Source organism: Bombina bombina, chromosome 3 (assembly GCF_027579735.1).
Source record: "Bombina bombina isolate aBomBom1 chromosome 3, aBomBom1.pri, whole genome shotgun sequence".
In the NCBI taxonomy this organism is placed as follows: domain Eukaryota; kingdom Metazoa; phylum Chordata; class Amphibia; order Anura; family Bombinatoridae; genus Bombina; species Bombina bombina.
This window is the reverse complement of record NC_069501.1, coordinates 1,085,422,421-1,085,439,961: the sequence shown is the minus strand read 5'-3', so window position 1 is coordinate 1,085,439,961 and position 17,541 is coordinate 1,085,422,421. Positions and strand designations below refer to the sequence as shown.

The 17,541-nt window shown below is 35.1% G+C and overlaps 1 protein-coding gene across 4 annotated transcripts in view; it reads left to right on the top strand.

Moving 5' to 3' along the window:
* The window catches only part of NEK5 (NIMA related kinase 5), a 121,544-nt gene that overhangs the window by 88,278 nt on the left and 15,725 nt on the right, over positions 1-17,541 (top strand). For all 4 annotated transcript variants that reach the window (XM_053708383.1, XM_053708385.1, XM_053708386.1 and 1 more), the window contains exons 13-18: positions 490-556; positions 3,589-3,699; positions 12,408-12,491; positions 13,183-13,281; positions 15,155-15,241; positions 16,484-16,564. In XM_053708383.1, coding sequence (XP_053564358.1) covers positions 490-556; positions 3,589-3,699; positions 12,408-12,491; positions 13,183-13,281; positions 15,155-15,241; positions 16,484-16,564 — 529 coding nt within the window. The remainder of the gene's footprint in view (positions 1-489; positions 557-3,588; positions 3,700-12,407; positions 12,492-13,182; positions 13,282-15,154; positions 15,242-16,483; positions 16,565-17,541) is intronic.

The window sequence follows — 17,541 nt, the reverse complement described above, 5'->3', positions numbered from 1 at the left end:
TATTGGCCATGAATCTGAAGGGGGCGGCATAGCACAAGCAGTTCACCAGAACACCAGAACTGCTTGTGCAATGTTAAATGCCAACAGCGTATGTTGTCGGCATTTAGCGATGCAGGGCGGACATAATTCGCTATAGCGAATCATGTCCGTCCAGGGTATGATAAATCTACCCCTTCTTCTTAGGTAATCTCGCCAAACCAGAGAGCTTTAGAGAATCAGGCCCTTAGTCTTTATACAGTCTAAAATACCAGTATCCTATATTACTTTATTTTACAAAAAATAAATTAACTTCTTTAAGCTTCCAAATACTCCTAACATTTTAAAGATTATACTATGTTTTTCCAGCCCTATTAATTAAGCATTATATCACATTATTTTAACTTAAATGCATCTTATGAAAACAATTACAATTATTTGTATGTGCTATGTACCTGCCTTGTTATACAGGTGGAAATAAATACATTGTTATCTTTATATAATGTGTAATAGGTCTGCTGATTATGCACAGAGACGGTTGGAAGCCCAGCAGTACAAGATAAATGCAGAGAAGCAAATGGTGAGTATATAGAATGAGTATTACTGTTGAACAGCTATATATCACCTTATACATCAACATGTTTTTATTATAATCGGTTATTTGTAGAGGGCCAACAGATTCCACAGCGCTAATCTTCATGTTTGGTCAGCTGATCATGTTTTATCATTCACCATTTTAATTGTCTAATTTACAGCATTACAGAATATTTTCATGTTTTAAATAAAATAATAATTAATAATAAGAGATTGTAGTTGGGATTTATACATATTTAAAGGGACACTGAACCCAATTTTTTTCCCATGATTCAGATAGAGAATGTAATTTTAAGCAGCTTTTTAATTTACTCCTATTATCAATTTTTCTTCATTCTCTTGCTATCTTTATTTGAAAAAGAAGGCATCTAAACTAAGGAGCCGGACAATTTTGGTTCAGTACCCTGGACAGCAATTGTTTATTGGAGGGTAAATTTATCCACAAATCGGCAAAACAACCCAGGTTGTTCACCAAAAATGGGCCGGCATCTAAACTTACATTCTTGCTTTTTTAAATAAAGATAATAAGAGCAGACGAGCGTCACACTCCCATTGACTTCTATGGGAGAGACATCACCTCTCGCTGGCATTGCTTGGACTTCCCCCTTTTATTACAATATCTCGGGGGCTTCAGAGAGAGGATGTGAATCAGGTATTTACTGGTTGAATGTGGACAGGAAACTTAATAAATTACTTTTAAAAAAAAACAACGTTTGTATATAAATAAATAAAATTAGATAAGGAGAATTATAAAATAAGTTGAATTACAAGTAAAATGCAGTATTGAAGAAAAATAAAATAAATGTGAAATATATTTAATGGAATGTTGACACATATATATGAAATAAAAACTGGAATTCAGCTGTGGGTTCCAGCTGTTATTCACTGATAACAGACGCGCTGCACTATGAATAGATGAAGGCGAGATATACAGCAATGCTGTGCTTAAAGCATCACTGTTTAGAGCGGTTTCAATTTCTGAGTGGTTATTACTGCATAATCACTAATATCAACTGTCTCATTTTCTTAAATTCAAGCTAAATAGCAAATGCAGCTGCTGTGTACAGTGTACATTGAAGACTGGCCTTTTCAGGGCAATGGGTAGTTTAGGGTTTTTAGTGTTAGGTTATTTTATTTGGTGGGCTTTGGTGCGTGGGGAGTTTTAATGTTGGGTCTTTGTGTATTTTCTTGTAAAAGAGCTGATTATCTTGGGGCAATGCCCTGCAAAAAGCCCTTTTAAGGGCTACTGGTAGTTTATTAGAGTAGAGGGTGTTTTTATTTTAGGGGGACTTTTTTATTTTCATAGGGATTAGGTATAATTTTTTAAATTTGGTAATTTTCTTTTTTATTTTCTGTAATCTTAGATTTTTTTTTATTTTCTGTAATTGTAGCTTAAAGGGACAGTGTACTCCAGAATTTTGATTAGACTGTCCCTTTAATTTATACTTAGTTTATTTGTATTTTTAAAGTAGCGTTAGGTTTTTTAAATTTAATAGTAACTTTAGTATATTGTAAATTAGGTAATTTGGGTTTATTTACTGGGTGTTAGGTTGGGGTTGGTTACGTTAAGGGGGGTTAGGTTAGGAGTTAGGTTTCTTGCATTGTGGGCTTTTGCAGTTTAGAGGTTAATAGTTTTAATAAGTTTATTGCGTTGTGGGCTTTTGTGGTTTAGGGGTTAACAGTTTTAATGGGTTTATTGTGTTGTGGGCTTTTGCGGGTTTAGGGGTTATTAGTTTTAATGAGTTTATTGCGTTTGTGGGCTTTGGCGGTTTAAGGGTTAATAGTTTTAATGGGTTTATTGTGTTTGTGGGCTTTGGCGGTTTAAGGGTTAATAGTTTTAATGGGTTTATTGCGTTGTGGGTTAATGGCGGTTTAGGGGTTAATAGTTTTAATGGGTTTATTGCGTTGTGAGTTAATGGTGGTTTAGGGGTTAATAGTTTTAATGGGTTTATTACGTTGTGGGTTAATGGCGGATTAGGGGTTAATAGTTTTAATAGGTAGTTTTCAATGTTGGCGGATTTAGGGGTTAATAATTTAGTTATTACTTGCGGTGCGGGTTTGATGATGGATATAGGCGTTAAAAACACTTTATTAGTTATTGCGATGGGGGATTGCGGTTGACAGGTAAGACATTGCGCATGCGTTAGGTGTTAGTTTATTTTTGCAGGCATTTGTCAGGAGTTATGGTGCTCCCATACTCAGCGAAGGCCTGCTATGGATGCCTTTTATGGCGAGGTAAAAATGGAGTAAGATTTCTCCATTTTTGCCATGTTAGTCCTTGCGCTGTATATTGGATACCGATTTGCGACGCGGTCCCATGTTAGTCTATAGGAGTAAAAAATGCGGGCGATGGGTGAAATATACATGCAGCATTTATATGCGGCGCTGTATATAGGATACCAAAACTGTGCAAAAACCGGCATCCCCGGATTTTGCGGGCGATGCCGCATATGTAATGCGGCCCCTGTATTTTTATTTTCATTTGTGTAATAAAATACAGTGACATGTTTCACTTTAGATCCACAGCAATAAGCGAGGCCTTACGGTACACTGATAACATGCACAAGTATTAAAGGACCAGTAAATACAGTAGATTTGCATAATTAACAAATGCACAATAAAAAGATAATGCAATTGCACTTGGTCTGAACTTCAAATGAGTAGTAGATTTTTTTCTGACAACTTTAAAAGTTATGTCTATTTCCACTCCGCTTGTATCATGTGACAGCCATCAGCCAATCACAAATGCATATACGTATATTCTGTGCATTCCTGCACATGCTCAGTAGGAGCTGGTAACTCAAAAAGTGTAAATATAAAAATACTGTGCACATTTTGTTAGTGGAAGTAAATTGGAAAGTTGTTCAAAATTGCTGCTCTATCTGAATATATATAATTTAATATATAATTCAAAATATTTTCTTTACTTTTTTACTTTTATTTATTCATATCTTTATCTCCCTAAAGATGTTTTTATTTTTTTTATGATTTTTAAAAAAATCTTAACTATAATTCCAGGGTCTGCGCCCAGCCTCTGCTTATTACTTGTATAGACAGTTACCAGACCCAAAGCTGGACAACCAACATGAGCTTGACGGACTTCAACTAAACGCTGTTGATAAGGAGCAGGTATTGTAAAAGACTGATGCTCAAGTCATCATTATTGGTAATGTTTCTAGTTGTAATAAATTCCATTTTTAAATATGATTATGTAATATATTAATTATCACTACCACACCCTGCAGTTCCTTAATTAACTGTTTCACTGCTGAGCTGCTCACAAAATGTGGTCTTAGAGGGAACACTTACTAGTGACCTAGATTCCAATTGGTTAGAATCGGCATGCAAAGTTATGGGGCTAGATTACAAGCCAAGTACAATTTTTTTTAGCACTGTTGAACACTAACTGCTCTCAAGGGGAATCAATAGCGTTGTATGTTTGCACTAGTATTACAACTTAAAAATACAAAATGATCGCGCAAGCGAAAGACTCAGATACACTAACATCTGGAGGTTGGATAATGCAACCATGTTATATCCCTTCCCCCATAGATTTATATGGGATGCAATAAAAAAACATTTTCTTTTTTCCCCAAGCACTAACCCGAAGGTGCACTAGGACAAGTGCGCTAAAGCCGAATGTGAATTATGAATACGATAAATACCTATGTTCTTCGCTTGGAAGAAAATGTTCTTTTTATTTAAAAATGTTTAAATTTATTTATACATACATATACAGTATGTATGTTTGTGCACGCACGCGTGTTTGTGTATATGTGTGTGTGTATATCTCTCTCTCTCTCTCTCTCTCTCTATATATATATATATATATATATATATATATATATATATATATATATATATATATATATATAGTGTGTGTGTGTGTAAAATATAATTATAATCCACACTACAAGATTTAATAATACAAAAGCCTAATAAGGGATGATGTTTCAAAAATATAAATTACACGGGGAGTGTAGAACAAATATATGGAAGAAGAAAAAAAAAAAGTAGAAAAAACAGAAAACCCCTATCCAGCAACAGGTTTTTAATACAAAATGTCAAAAAATATAACCAGTGAGGAGAATATCATATAAAATACATCAAACCTATCACAATTCATAGTAGGCAACATAAGTATAAAACCAGCATGGAAAGATAAAGATCTAGGATGGTCACCGTGATTGACCTGGCTGTGTGGCATAGAGCATTGTCCTGCTAGAAAAAACAATCCTCACAGTTTGGGAACATTTTCAGAGCAGAGAGAAGTAAGTTTTCATCCAGCATAACTTTTTATTTGGCTTGATTCATGTGTCCTTCACAAAGATTAAATCTGCCCGATTCCAGCCTTGCTGAAGCACCCCCAGATCATCACGAATCCTCCACCAAATTTCACAGTGGGTGCGTGACACTGTGGCTTGTAGGCCTCTCCAGGACTTCATCAAACCATTAGACGACCAGGTGTTGGACAAAGCTGAAAATTGCACTCATCAGAGAAGATGACCTTACTCCAGTCCTCTGCGGTCCAATCCTTATGCAAGGCTATCCACAAAGAAATCTTGCTTTCTTCTGCTCTGACACTGCTCCCCAACAAAAAGGATTTTTTTTCCAACAGTACAATGCTCCATGTTCCACAGCCAGGTCAATCAAGGTGTGAATGGAGGACCACCAGATCAAGACCCTGTCCATGGCCAGCCCAATCTCCAGACCTAACCCCCATTGAAAACCTGTGGAATGAGATCAAAAGGACGATGGATGGTCACAATGCATCAAACAAAGCTGAGCTGCTTGCATTTTTGCGCCAGGAGTGGTATAATGTCACCCAACAGCAATGTGAAAAACTGGTGGAGAGCATGCCAAGACGGCATGAAAATTGTGATTGAAAATCAGGGTTATTCCACCAAATATTTATTTCTGAACTATTGCGAAGTTAATAAAATTAGTATTGTGTTGTTTTAAAATGAATATGAACTTTTCTTTGCATTATTCAAAAACACTGAATTTCTATTTGGAATTTTGGAGAAATGTTAGTACAAAAGTTTATAGAATAAAACATTTTCTTAATTTTCTTCTACGTGAAGAACATAGGACTTTCAAGTATTTCTATTAATAACAAACAAAAAAATGATATATTGCATATTTCAAAGTATTTGACTGAAAAAGGGCTTAAAAGTGTATATATTTTTCAAATTCACACATTTTATTTGTGCAGCTTGTGACATGTCGGGGATATCACCTGGTCTGAGTGAGTGCCTGCGATATAGATATATACATACACTTCTGAGCCCTTCCCAGTAAAACACCTTGATTATATATATCATATCCATTTTAAACCCTTTGTTAAACATTTTTTTAAATAATAAACTTATACTTTTATTCTAGCCCTAACACTTTACTTTAGGTCACACTAATTCTTCTAGCACTATTTTGACTTGTGCTTCAAGGCAGACCATAACTTGGGTGATATTTAGCGAGGTTGCGATATCCATTGAAAGTATAGGGCGTGCTAAAGGGATGTCGGTTGTCCTTAACCTTTACTCCCTGTGCTATCAATAGTGCTCCACTTGGCCATTGTATGGAAACTTGTGTTGTTTTTTTCCTTCTTTTTCTAAGGCATTTTAATCTATAACAAGAGCATGAAAATGTAATTAAAGACACAAAAAAACTAAAACTGCAAAAATCTCAAGGGCATTGTAAACTTTTCAGAAGTTGACAGAAGCAAAAAATATGATTCAAAGTGAACATAAACCACAACTACAAATACATTTCATATAGATCATGAGGACTTCCTGACAATATTTGAAGGCAGGTTTTTAAATTCCGGATATGTGCACAATTATTTCATATTGTTTTCAGTATTTTAATAACCAACATATTTAAAAGTCCAAACACTTTATTACAATCCTAAATTAACTTTCTGTTTTTTTGTATTTACTTTGTTTCCAAGTTTAAAAGTTTAAAGAAACATTAACACTTCTTGCTTTTGTGTAAAATTGTTCGTTGTTTCATGCTTCCTAGAGAGGCCAAAAAGCAAAATCTGTAAACTAGGTTTTCAAAATGCTGCCAATTGACTAAACCATCTAGGTGCTAGCGACAAATTGAAACCATTATCCGATTGGTTGTGTATCCGGTGACCTCACAGAGACACGGAACAATCAGATCATGCTTTAACGGCCGAGGGCAGATATGCTCCAGAGAGTTCTGTTCTAATCAGAGCCTCGGGGACCGCAACCGCCTCTGGGAACCTAACCATGGGTCCCACCCCCACAACGTGCTTTTAGTCATAATGTGTGTGCAACGGATAATAATCTGACAGACAAATGTCCGTTGGATAACAGTCCGGTCTGTCCAAGAACCTTTAAAAATGCGCTGTGGGGGGTGGGACCCATGGTTAGGTTCCTAGAGGTGGTTGCGGCGGCCAAGGCTCTGATAAGAACAGAACTCTCTGGAGGGTATCTGCCCTCGGCCGTTAATGCATTATCTGGTTGGTCTGTGTCTCCGTGAGGACAACCAATCAGATAATGGTTTCAATTTGTCAGCACCTAGTAACCATCTATTTGATTTGCAGCATTTGCAGGCAACAGAATTTGCTTTTTGGCCTCTCTAGGGAGCATGGATGAAGCACAATTTTTATTCCAAAGCAAAAGGAGTTTAATGTCCTTTTAAAAGTACAATTTGAACTGTAGTATACCATTACTATAGCAATATACTAGAGCATTTAGCACATTAATATAGTATACATAGAAGTGAAGCATAGGGCAATATACACAACGTGCTTATAGATGCTCTGGGGACCGGCTGCACCGAGTATAGGCACCGCCTCCGCCGCAAACCATAGCCTGGGACTCCCATCTCAACATGTTCTCCTGTGCTTGCAATGCGACCAATTGTTTAGTAATTATATTCTCCACCCACCAGAAGCTCCTGCGCTCATTTAGTTTGAAGTAAACAAAATATAAAATAATGAAAAAAAATAAAAAAATAAAAATAAACTTGCCTTAATCTGAAGTGTGCAATTTTAAATGAGCTGTGTGCTAGTTTTAAAACAGGTGTGTGCACACCTTAGAGGGAATGGTGGTCTCATGGTAAATACATTAATAGTTGATGTTGGCAGTTAGACACTGAGTTAAGATTCAGCTAAGTTACGGTCAATGTCCGATACTGCTTGGCACCATCAGGTAGTATTGTATCTCACAAAAAATATTTATACAGTGTATATATAGCTTTTTACAAGGGCAATAAACAAGAGTTTTAAGCACAAAACGTTTTAAAATAAATTGTGTCAAGTGAAAGTGTCTAATGTTTCCTGCTTTATGATTCATATCCAGAATTCACTGTTATTATAATTTACAAAATTATATCAAATTCAGGAACGAAATTAGTAACTTCAAGGACCTTACGTATGTATGTATACATGTCTATATACGTTTATATATAAGTATACATGTGCATTTATATGTTTATATGTGTAAATATATATGTGCAAAGTGCAAACATACATATAAACATACATAAATATATCCATATACATATACCCTTCCCATTCAAATTCCTGGAAACATGCAATATATTTTTTATCATTTTCAATGTTTTAATGCTTTTTTAATAGAAATACTTGAAATTAGAAGCTATTATTAATAAAGTTCAGATTGTACTGACTAGTTGTAGGCATAATAGCTCTACGTGCTGGTATTGATAATCTACAAGATAAGCTCCAAGATTTTGCTCAGTGGAACTACTTAATTCCAACAGAACCAAGGGTTCAAAATATTAGTAACATAGTATATAGTATTGTATCAATGTATGGATTGATAATGTTGTCCAAATTTAGACTTAATTGATACTAAGAAACTGGTTTACGTTTAGACAGGAGGGTTAATGTCCAAAAAATATCAAAATCTACCATCCCAAACTACAATAAATTATTTTAGGACTAGGTCCACTACCTTCTATAATTTACACCTCTAAAAATCAACCTGATGGGTCTGAATATATGTAATGGATTCTATATACATTCAGCGGTTCACAATTTTTTGTATCTATTAGTCTGGTAGCATATTTGGCTTACCACTTGTAACAAAATTATACTCTGCTTGTGTATTGATATTATAAATAAACCAACCCTAGGTATATATTGTGGAGTATGTTTTAAACAACAAGTATAATTAACATTGTATACTCGATAGCACAATTAGATGGTTAACAGAATAGAATTAATAGCACAATTTGCATACCAACGGTTAATGCTGTGGATGCATATAGGTTATGAATGCTAAATAACTTCAGCGGTTCAACATTTCTATGTATCAGTCTGGTAGCCCAACCCGCTTACCACTAGTGAGTAAATTGTACACCGCTGTCTACTAATTCATAAAGTGAGCAGCTCCAAGTATATATCATAGAGTTTTTTAACCAACAAGCATCCATCTAATTGCGCTATTGAGTATACAATGTTAATTATACTTGTTGTTTAAAACATACTCCACAATATATATCTATGGGGGCTGGTTTATTTATAATATCAATACACAAGCGGAGTATAATTTTGTTACAAGTGGTAACCCAATTATGCTACCAGATTAATAGATACAAAAAATTGTGAAGCGCTGAATGTATATAGAATCCATTACATATATTCAGACCCAGCAGGTTGATTTTTAGAGGAGTAAATTATAGAAGGTAGCGGACCTAGTCCTAAAATAATTTATTGTAGTTTGGGATGGTAGATTTTGATATTTTTTGGACATTAACCCTCCTGTCTAAATGTAAACCAGTTTCTTAGTAACAATTTAAGTCTAAATTTGGACAACACTATCAATCCATACATTGATACAATACTATATACTGTACTATGTTACTAATATTTTGAACACCTGGTTCTGTTGGAAATAAGTAGTTCCACTGAGCAAAATCTTGGAGCTTATTTTGTAGATTGTCAATACCAGCACGTAGAGCTATTATGCCTACAACTAGTGAGTACAATCTGAAACTTTTTTTAATAATAGCTTCTCTCTCTAAGATCAATCTGATACAGCAAGTTATTAGGCATTTGGGCTCAACAGGGGGGACTTATTGAACTAAGTATACACCAAGCACTCTCCCACATATATTATATGATAAGTTAAACATATAAATTTGGATTCTAGCATATAGAATCTCACCAGAATTAAAGTGTTTTTAATATTTATGTGTGGGGGCAGCTAACTAGGTATCTAACTACATGTGGCTGTCTTTTTATACGTTTACATTAAAAGTTATATTTTAACACCAATCTCCCATTATTCTACATATATATTTTTGTGTTTAGAGGCATCTCTTTCCTATTATCCCAACCTAGGGATGTTTCTCTATTAAAAAATTGATATTAGATTCCTATACACAACCATTTGGGCTAGCCCATAAACAAGTGTTTTCTCTTGACAAGGCACCCTTGTTGCAATTTATAACTACTAGCTATACTTTAGTGTATATAAACTTTCACTCACCTGATAACTTTTTAGTTGTAACTTGTATTACCAGAGCTAACCTGGGAGCTATCATTTTTACTGTAAGCGCAGTAAGAAATGATGAGCAATAATAATGTATAACTCCACTTGTAATCTAGGCCTATGTTTTAAAATGGTACATAGTATATACTAGCCAACTGTTGAAAGATCATAATTGGTAACAGGGCGCTTACAGCTAAAAGTCAAACATATACCATTTAACCATGAAACAATTACCTTTGGCTTGAACATAGAATAAAAATCTCATATATATATATATATATATATATATATATATATATATATATATATATATATATATATAATACGATTTGCATATGGGACGTCTCCCTTATACTAAACAACTAGCAGTATATATTGAAAATACAATTCATATAATATCAGTTAAAATTACTGTGCGTAAAAACTTTAGCGACTAAAAGACCATGGCCCCTATTTATCATCAGTCTTGCGGACCTGATCCGACAGTGCGGATCAGGTCCGCAAGACCTCGCTGAATGCGGAGAGCAATATGCTCTCCGTATTCAGCATTGCACCAGCCGCTCACAAGAGCTGCTGGTGCAACGCCGCCCCCTGCTGACTCGCGGCCAATGGGCCGCCAGCAGGGAGCTGTCAATCAACCCGATTGTACTCGCGATTCCTTCTTTAGACCGCTGCTTCATAACTTGTGTTTCTGGCAAGTCAGAAACACTGACCCACAAGCTCCGTACGGAGCTTGATAACTGGGCCCCCATATAGCAGAGTCCTAGCCACTCAGAATCTTATTTGTGCATGATAAACTTAGCCGTATAGCCGAATCTATCCACTCTGTGATGGCTAAAATGGATTATGAAGCTTAGATCGTTCTTTATTTAATACCGATCACTTCAGCATAAGTTCCACTTAAAGAGACATTAAACCCCATTTTTTTTCTTTTATTTTTCAGATAGAGAATACAATTTCAAACAACATTCCTATTTACTTCTATTATTTAATTTGCTTAATTCTTCAGATATTCTTTGTTGAAGAAATAGCAATGCACATGGGTGAGCCAATCACATGAGGCATCTATGTGCAGCCACCAATCAGCAGCTACTGAGCCTATCTACATATGCTTTTCAACAAAAGATATCAAGAGAATGAACCAAATTGGATAATAGAAGTAAATTGGAAAGTTGTTTAAAATTGCATACTCTTTCTATATCCTGAATGAAAGAAATTTGGGTTTCATGTCCCTTTTTAAATTAAAATAGATAGTAATATACAGTAGATTTTATAACCGGTACAAATACCTGGTAACCATTCAGATGATAGAATTTTCTTTAGCTATATCTTGTATCCTTACCAGTTTTCCCTCTAAGACCAGTTTTGTGAGCAGTCCAGCAGTGAAACAGTTAATTAGAGCAATTAGCAAACACTACACAATGCTGACTGCACAGTGTGGTTTCCTTATTAACTGTTTCACTGCTGGGCCACTCCCAAAACTGGCCTTAGAGGGAACACTGATCCTTACGGCGTTATGTTGGTCCTGAGTGTATGATCACATGACTTGTCATAACAATGACGTAAGATGTCTTCAGAATACCGGCATTATCTTTTTCTCAGTGAAAACCAAACATAAGCCACAATATTAGTCCCGCACTTATGTGCTAATGCACGCCGGACTTAAAAGTAGCAATTCTGAATGTTCAAATACCGCGCACTGTTTAGGTCTTTCGGGCTCTGTTAAGCCACTACCACTGAACACCTTTCAATGCATTTCACCCGCTCAAGTAAAAAGTAATTGGAAAGTTGTTTAAAAGGCCACGGTCTATCCAATCCATATACTTTAATTTTAACTTTACCCTCCCTTTAAAGGGACACTGAACCCACATTTTTTCTTTCATGGTTCAGATAGAGCATGCAATTTTAAGCAACTTTCTAATTTACTCCTATTATCAATTTTTCTTCATTCTCTTGCTATCTTTATTTGAAAAAGAAGACATCTAAGCTTTTTTTTGGTTCAGAATTCTGGACAGCACTTGTTTAATTGGTGGGTGCATTTATCCACCAATCAGCAAAAATAACCCAGGTTATTAACCAAAAATGGGCCGGCATCTAAACTTACATTCTTGCATTTCAAATAAAGATACCAAGAGAATGAAGAAAAATTGATAATAGGAGTAAATTAGAAAGTTGCTTAAAATTTCATGCTCTATCTGAATCACGAAAGAAAACAATTTGGGTTCAGTGTCCCTTTAAGAAGCAGTTAACTGAATTAAAATAATGATTTCTTTAATTAGTTTTAAAATCCTGCCAGATAAAATTAACCACAATCCTTTCTTTTCTCTTGGCTTGTTTTCATGACAGGAGTACTTAAAAGAGCTGGAGATCATTCGCCAGCAGTACCACAACAAAGTTAAAGAAAACAAAGCAAAAATAGTTGGAAGCCAAGTAAGTTACATTTGTCTTCATCAAGTTTTATGTAAATCTGTTTTAAAATACATACTTGACTTCCTAGCATGCTTTACATATTAAAGTGCAGTAAGTGCATTTAATACGCATAGGAATGCAGATAATGTCTAAATATGTTCAGTGCACCAGCATTTTAAACACCAGATTGAACTTTATTGCTTAAAGGGATAGTCTAGTCAAAATTAAGCTTTCATGAGTCAGATAGAGCCTGCAATTTTAAGCAACTTTGTAATTTACTCCTATTATCAATTTTCTTTGTTCTCTTGGTATCTTTATTTGAAAAAGCAAGAATGTAAGCTTAGGAGCCAGCCCATTTTTGGTTTAGCACCTGGGTAGCGCTTGCTGATTGAGGCTGTATTTAGACACCAATCAGAAAGTGCTACTCAAGACTGAACCAAAAATGCGCCGGCTCCTATGCTTACATTCTTGCTTTTTCAAATAAAGATACCAAAAGAACAAAGAAAAATTGATAATAGTAAATTAGGAAGTTGCTTAAAATTGCATGCTCTATCTGAATCATGAAAGTTTAATTTTGACTAGACTATTCCTTTAACAACATACAAAACCATGGCATGGGTTAATTTCCCTGCATGCAAACAAATCATTTTTATCCAGATATGGTTAACTTTTTTTTTTAAGTTTGATCTGTTTCTGTGAAATTCGTTTGCAGGAGGTCCCTAAGGGTAAAGAAGGTACATACCTTGTGAGGCCAGGAAAGGGTGCAGAAGAATTATCTCCCAAAGACCAACCTGACCATGAAGAATTTGAGGTACATTTGTAGTCAACACCAAAAATACAGTAGGGTCCAAAAGTCTAAGTCCACTGCCACAATTTCCTTTTATTTCAACATTTCTGAACAATTATCTCCTTCAAAATTATAGATTAAATAGGGAAGGTAAAAAAAAGCAACAAGTAATTTTATAGAAATGTCCAAACAATGTCCTGCCGCATTAAGGAACACAGTAGCAAAGTTTAAAATAGTGCAGACCCTTTTTTTTATATATCATGTAACAAAAAAGAGACTATGGTGGTCAGCATGTTAAGGCACTGTGGCTGAGCTCTGTAGCAACCCAAGGGTTGCAGGTTCGATCCCCGCCGAGGTCCACTCAGCATTTCATCCTTCCGAGGTCAATAAAATGAGCAGCGCCTTGAGACCCTTACGGGTGATTAGCCGCACTTTACAAGTACCCAATACAATACAAAATACACCCATCCTAGAGAAGGGGAATACAGCACTCTTAATTTATACAAATATAATTATAAAAAGTAGAAAAAGTTTACACTGTCACTGCTACATAACAATCAAAGGGTCACTAAAGTCAAAATTAAACTTGCATGATTTAGAGCATAACATTTTAAGAGACTTTCAAATGTACTTCTATTATCAAATTTTGCACATTCTTTTTATATCCACACTTTGTAAGGTACCAGCCCCTACTGAGCATGTGCACAAGTTTACAGGGTATATGTATACTAGTCTGTGATTGGCTGATGACTGTCAATTGATACAGGGGGGCGGCAAATGTGTGTGTGGGGGGGAATTTGTCAGAAAAAAATCTGCTACTTATTTGAGATTCAGAGTAAGGGTTATTGCATTGTCTTTTTATTATGTGCTTGTTAATTATGCAATTCGACTGTATTTAGTGGTAGGGATTCCCTGTCAAATACACATATTAACACACATGGGGCACATTTTTTTCATTAACCAGTGGTCTTAGCTTTGGTTAATTGCGCAAAGTGAAACAGTGAGCTTGCGGGAGCATTAACCAGACACTTGTAATGGCTGGTTATTTAATGTGCGCCTGTAAACAGGCAAATTAGCCCCTTTACGGGTACTCGTTAAGATAGTGCTCCACTCGTAATATGACCCACTATGTGTGTTTTTCCCCCTAAACTCTATAGTAAAAAGAGTGGTTATCCACTTATAAAGTCCTTTTGGTATAGTTATGTAACTTTATTCTGCACATAGGGGCTCCCATAAGTCTCTATGCAAATAAATGGACATTTATTCACACCGGGTGATCACTATTACCACAACGATCACCTGGCTATTAACACTTATACAGGTTCTTCATTTTTAAGGGCTTTAAAACAAGGAGTCTTGAGACCTATTTGATGGCCTGGTATATTCATATATTCATATTAACTTTAGTAAACTTTATTAAAAACAGTGTATTTTTTTTTTTTAATGTGCTTAAACATTAACCCCACGTTAAATGCAAGGGGGGCCGTGAAGATCTCTGAAAATACACAACCCTCCCCCGACCCCCGCTATATTTGCCTTTAAAGTGTTAACAATAATATTCTAAAGAATTACTCGGTTCATAATACATTTTTTTTTTTTTTTTAAAGAATCTAAAGGGACCTTAAACGTTATAATTATTTTTTCTTTGAAATCCATAACATATAAAAAATTAATGACAGATATATAATGTGAATTGATAAAAAAAAAAAAGAAAAATATAATTATTAAGCACTACAATTGCAGCCAATGAAATCAAACTGGTATGTTTGTAGATCAGAAGCAACATCACCATCTAGGGCACTCATGGGTACTCATGCTATAGGATATTATTCTCTCTGTAAAGCACATGTGTATTGCATCGCTTTACTACAATGACTAATCATATAATCCCTTGCAGAAAGCCCCAGTTTCTTTGGACCCAGAGGACTTTGTGAGGCCAGAGAAACACGTAGAAGGAAATCAGCCTTTCAATCAAGCCCTTGAGGTATATCCTGTGCAGCAACAGTTTAAGTTCAAATTGGGCATTGTTCTGTATTAAAGGGATATAAAACCCAACATTTTTCTTTCATAATTCAGATAGAGCACACAATTTTAAGCAACTTTCCAATTTACTTCTATGATCAAATTTGCTTTGTTCATATGTTATTCTTTGTTGAATAGATACCTAGGTAGACAGCATGCACATGCCTGAAGCACTAGATGATTTCCTGTTGCATAGTGCTTAATGCTTGTGCACGCTAACTACCTAGGTATCTCTTCAACAAAGAATAACATGAGAACGAAGCAAATTTGATAATAGAAGTAAACTGGAAACTTTTTTTTAAAATTGTATTATCCATCTGAATAAGGAAAAAAATGGTGTGGTTGTGTGGCCCTTTAAGTACTTTAATGGTTTAATTGATTTGTAAAAAAAAAAATATTTGTAAAAATAGAAACAAATTAAAAAAAAATAGTTAGAGTTCTTTACCTATGACTGATGGTCACTACAACCTTGAAAATGTATTTGAAGGGACATGAAATCCTTTTTTTTTTCTATTGTGTCCCAGATCGTACAATTTTAAAACACCTTTCCAATTTAAATCGATTATCAAATTTGCCAAATTCTCTTGGTATCATTTGTTGAAGAAGCAGCTATGCACAAATGGAGGTGGCAAAACACCAGGGGTGAACCAATGACAATAGGCATGTATGTGCGGCCACCTATCAGCAGCTAGCTTCCAGTAGTGCATTGCTGTTCCAGAGGCTACATATATATACTTTCAACAAAGGATACCAAAAGAATGAAGAAAATGAGATAATGGAAGTAAACTGAAAGGTTGTTTAAAATTTAATGTTCTATCTGAATCATGAAAGAACAATTTTAGGTTTCATGTCCCTTTTAAGGGACAAATTGTTTTCCATATACAATATGAGGATTTATAGTCTATTACTTAGGAAACAGCAGAACCGGAACTTTTTGTAGTTCACAGCTCAGCTAAATAACACAGGCTTGTGCACTTTATTAATGTGAGGCCTTCACAGTGTGCATGAGCAACTTGAATACCAGTGCATATATGCGTACGGTACTGCTTATTGGAGCATTACCGAAATATTTTGGAGGTCAGAGGAATTTGATAAAAAAAATAAATAGGTTAAAATTCAGAAAACTTAGTAAACATTTTAATCAATATGTACAGCAAATGATGTCCTTTAAAATAAATTATAATTATGCTATTGTTTTTTATAGGAGTATGAACGATGTTCAAAAGAAATATACAGGCAAAATAGGAATGAACAGAGACTACTGAAAGAGAAGTATAATATAAAGGTATAGTGCATGAAATTAAAATGACATTTGGTGCAGTAAACCATCTTGATATTTCTTGACAAAGACAAGAAGTAGTAAAGGACAAACCAGGGTAAATAGGTGCAAACTAAATCTGCCGCCATGAAAGAAATGAATTTAGTAGGTAAGCATACATTTTGTTTTCTTTCATAAAGTGGTTAGAGTGCACAATCCATTCCTTCTGGGATCTAATACCTAAGCAGTGGAGTCTGAGTAAGTAGATGAGAAAACTTTAAGACAGGCACCATCAGTCACTAAGACTGCAGGAGTTTCAACAGCCCCCTTATCGCATTACTTTTTATTTATTACCTATTGACTTGCATTTTAGCCAATTAGTGCTGTGTTGTACACAACTTCACGGGTGTGAACACAAAGTTATCTATATGGTCCACATGAACTAGCAGTCCCTGTTGTTAAAGGGGCATGAAACCCATATTTTTTTTTTCCGTGATTTAGAAAGAGCATGCAATTTTAAACAACTTTCCAATTTACATCTATAATCTAATTTGCTTCATTTTCTTAATATCCTCTGCTGAAAAGCATATCTAGAAAGGCTTAGTAGCTGCTGATTGGTGGCTGCACATAGATACCTTGTGTGATTGACTCACCCATGTGCATTGTTATTTCTTAAACACAGGATATTTAAAAAAGGAAGCAAATTAGATAATAGAAGTAAATTGGAATGTTGTTTAAAATTGTATTCTCTATCTGAATCATGAAAGACAAATTTTGGGTTTAGTGTCCCTTTAAAAGCTAATAAAAAAGAATGCGATAAGAGGCTGTCTTTAGTGGCTTAGAAACAGGCAGAAATTTAGAGGTTTAAATGTTATAAAGTATATTAATATAACAATGTTGGTTGTGCAAAGCTGGGGAATGGGTAGTAAAGGCCTTATCTATCTTTTTAAACAATAACAATATTGGTGTTGACTGTCCCTTTAATGACTGCTTTAACCAAGAAG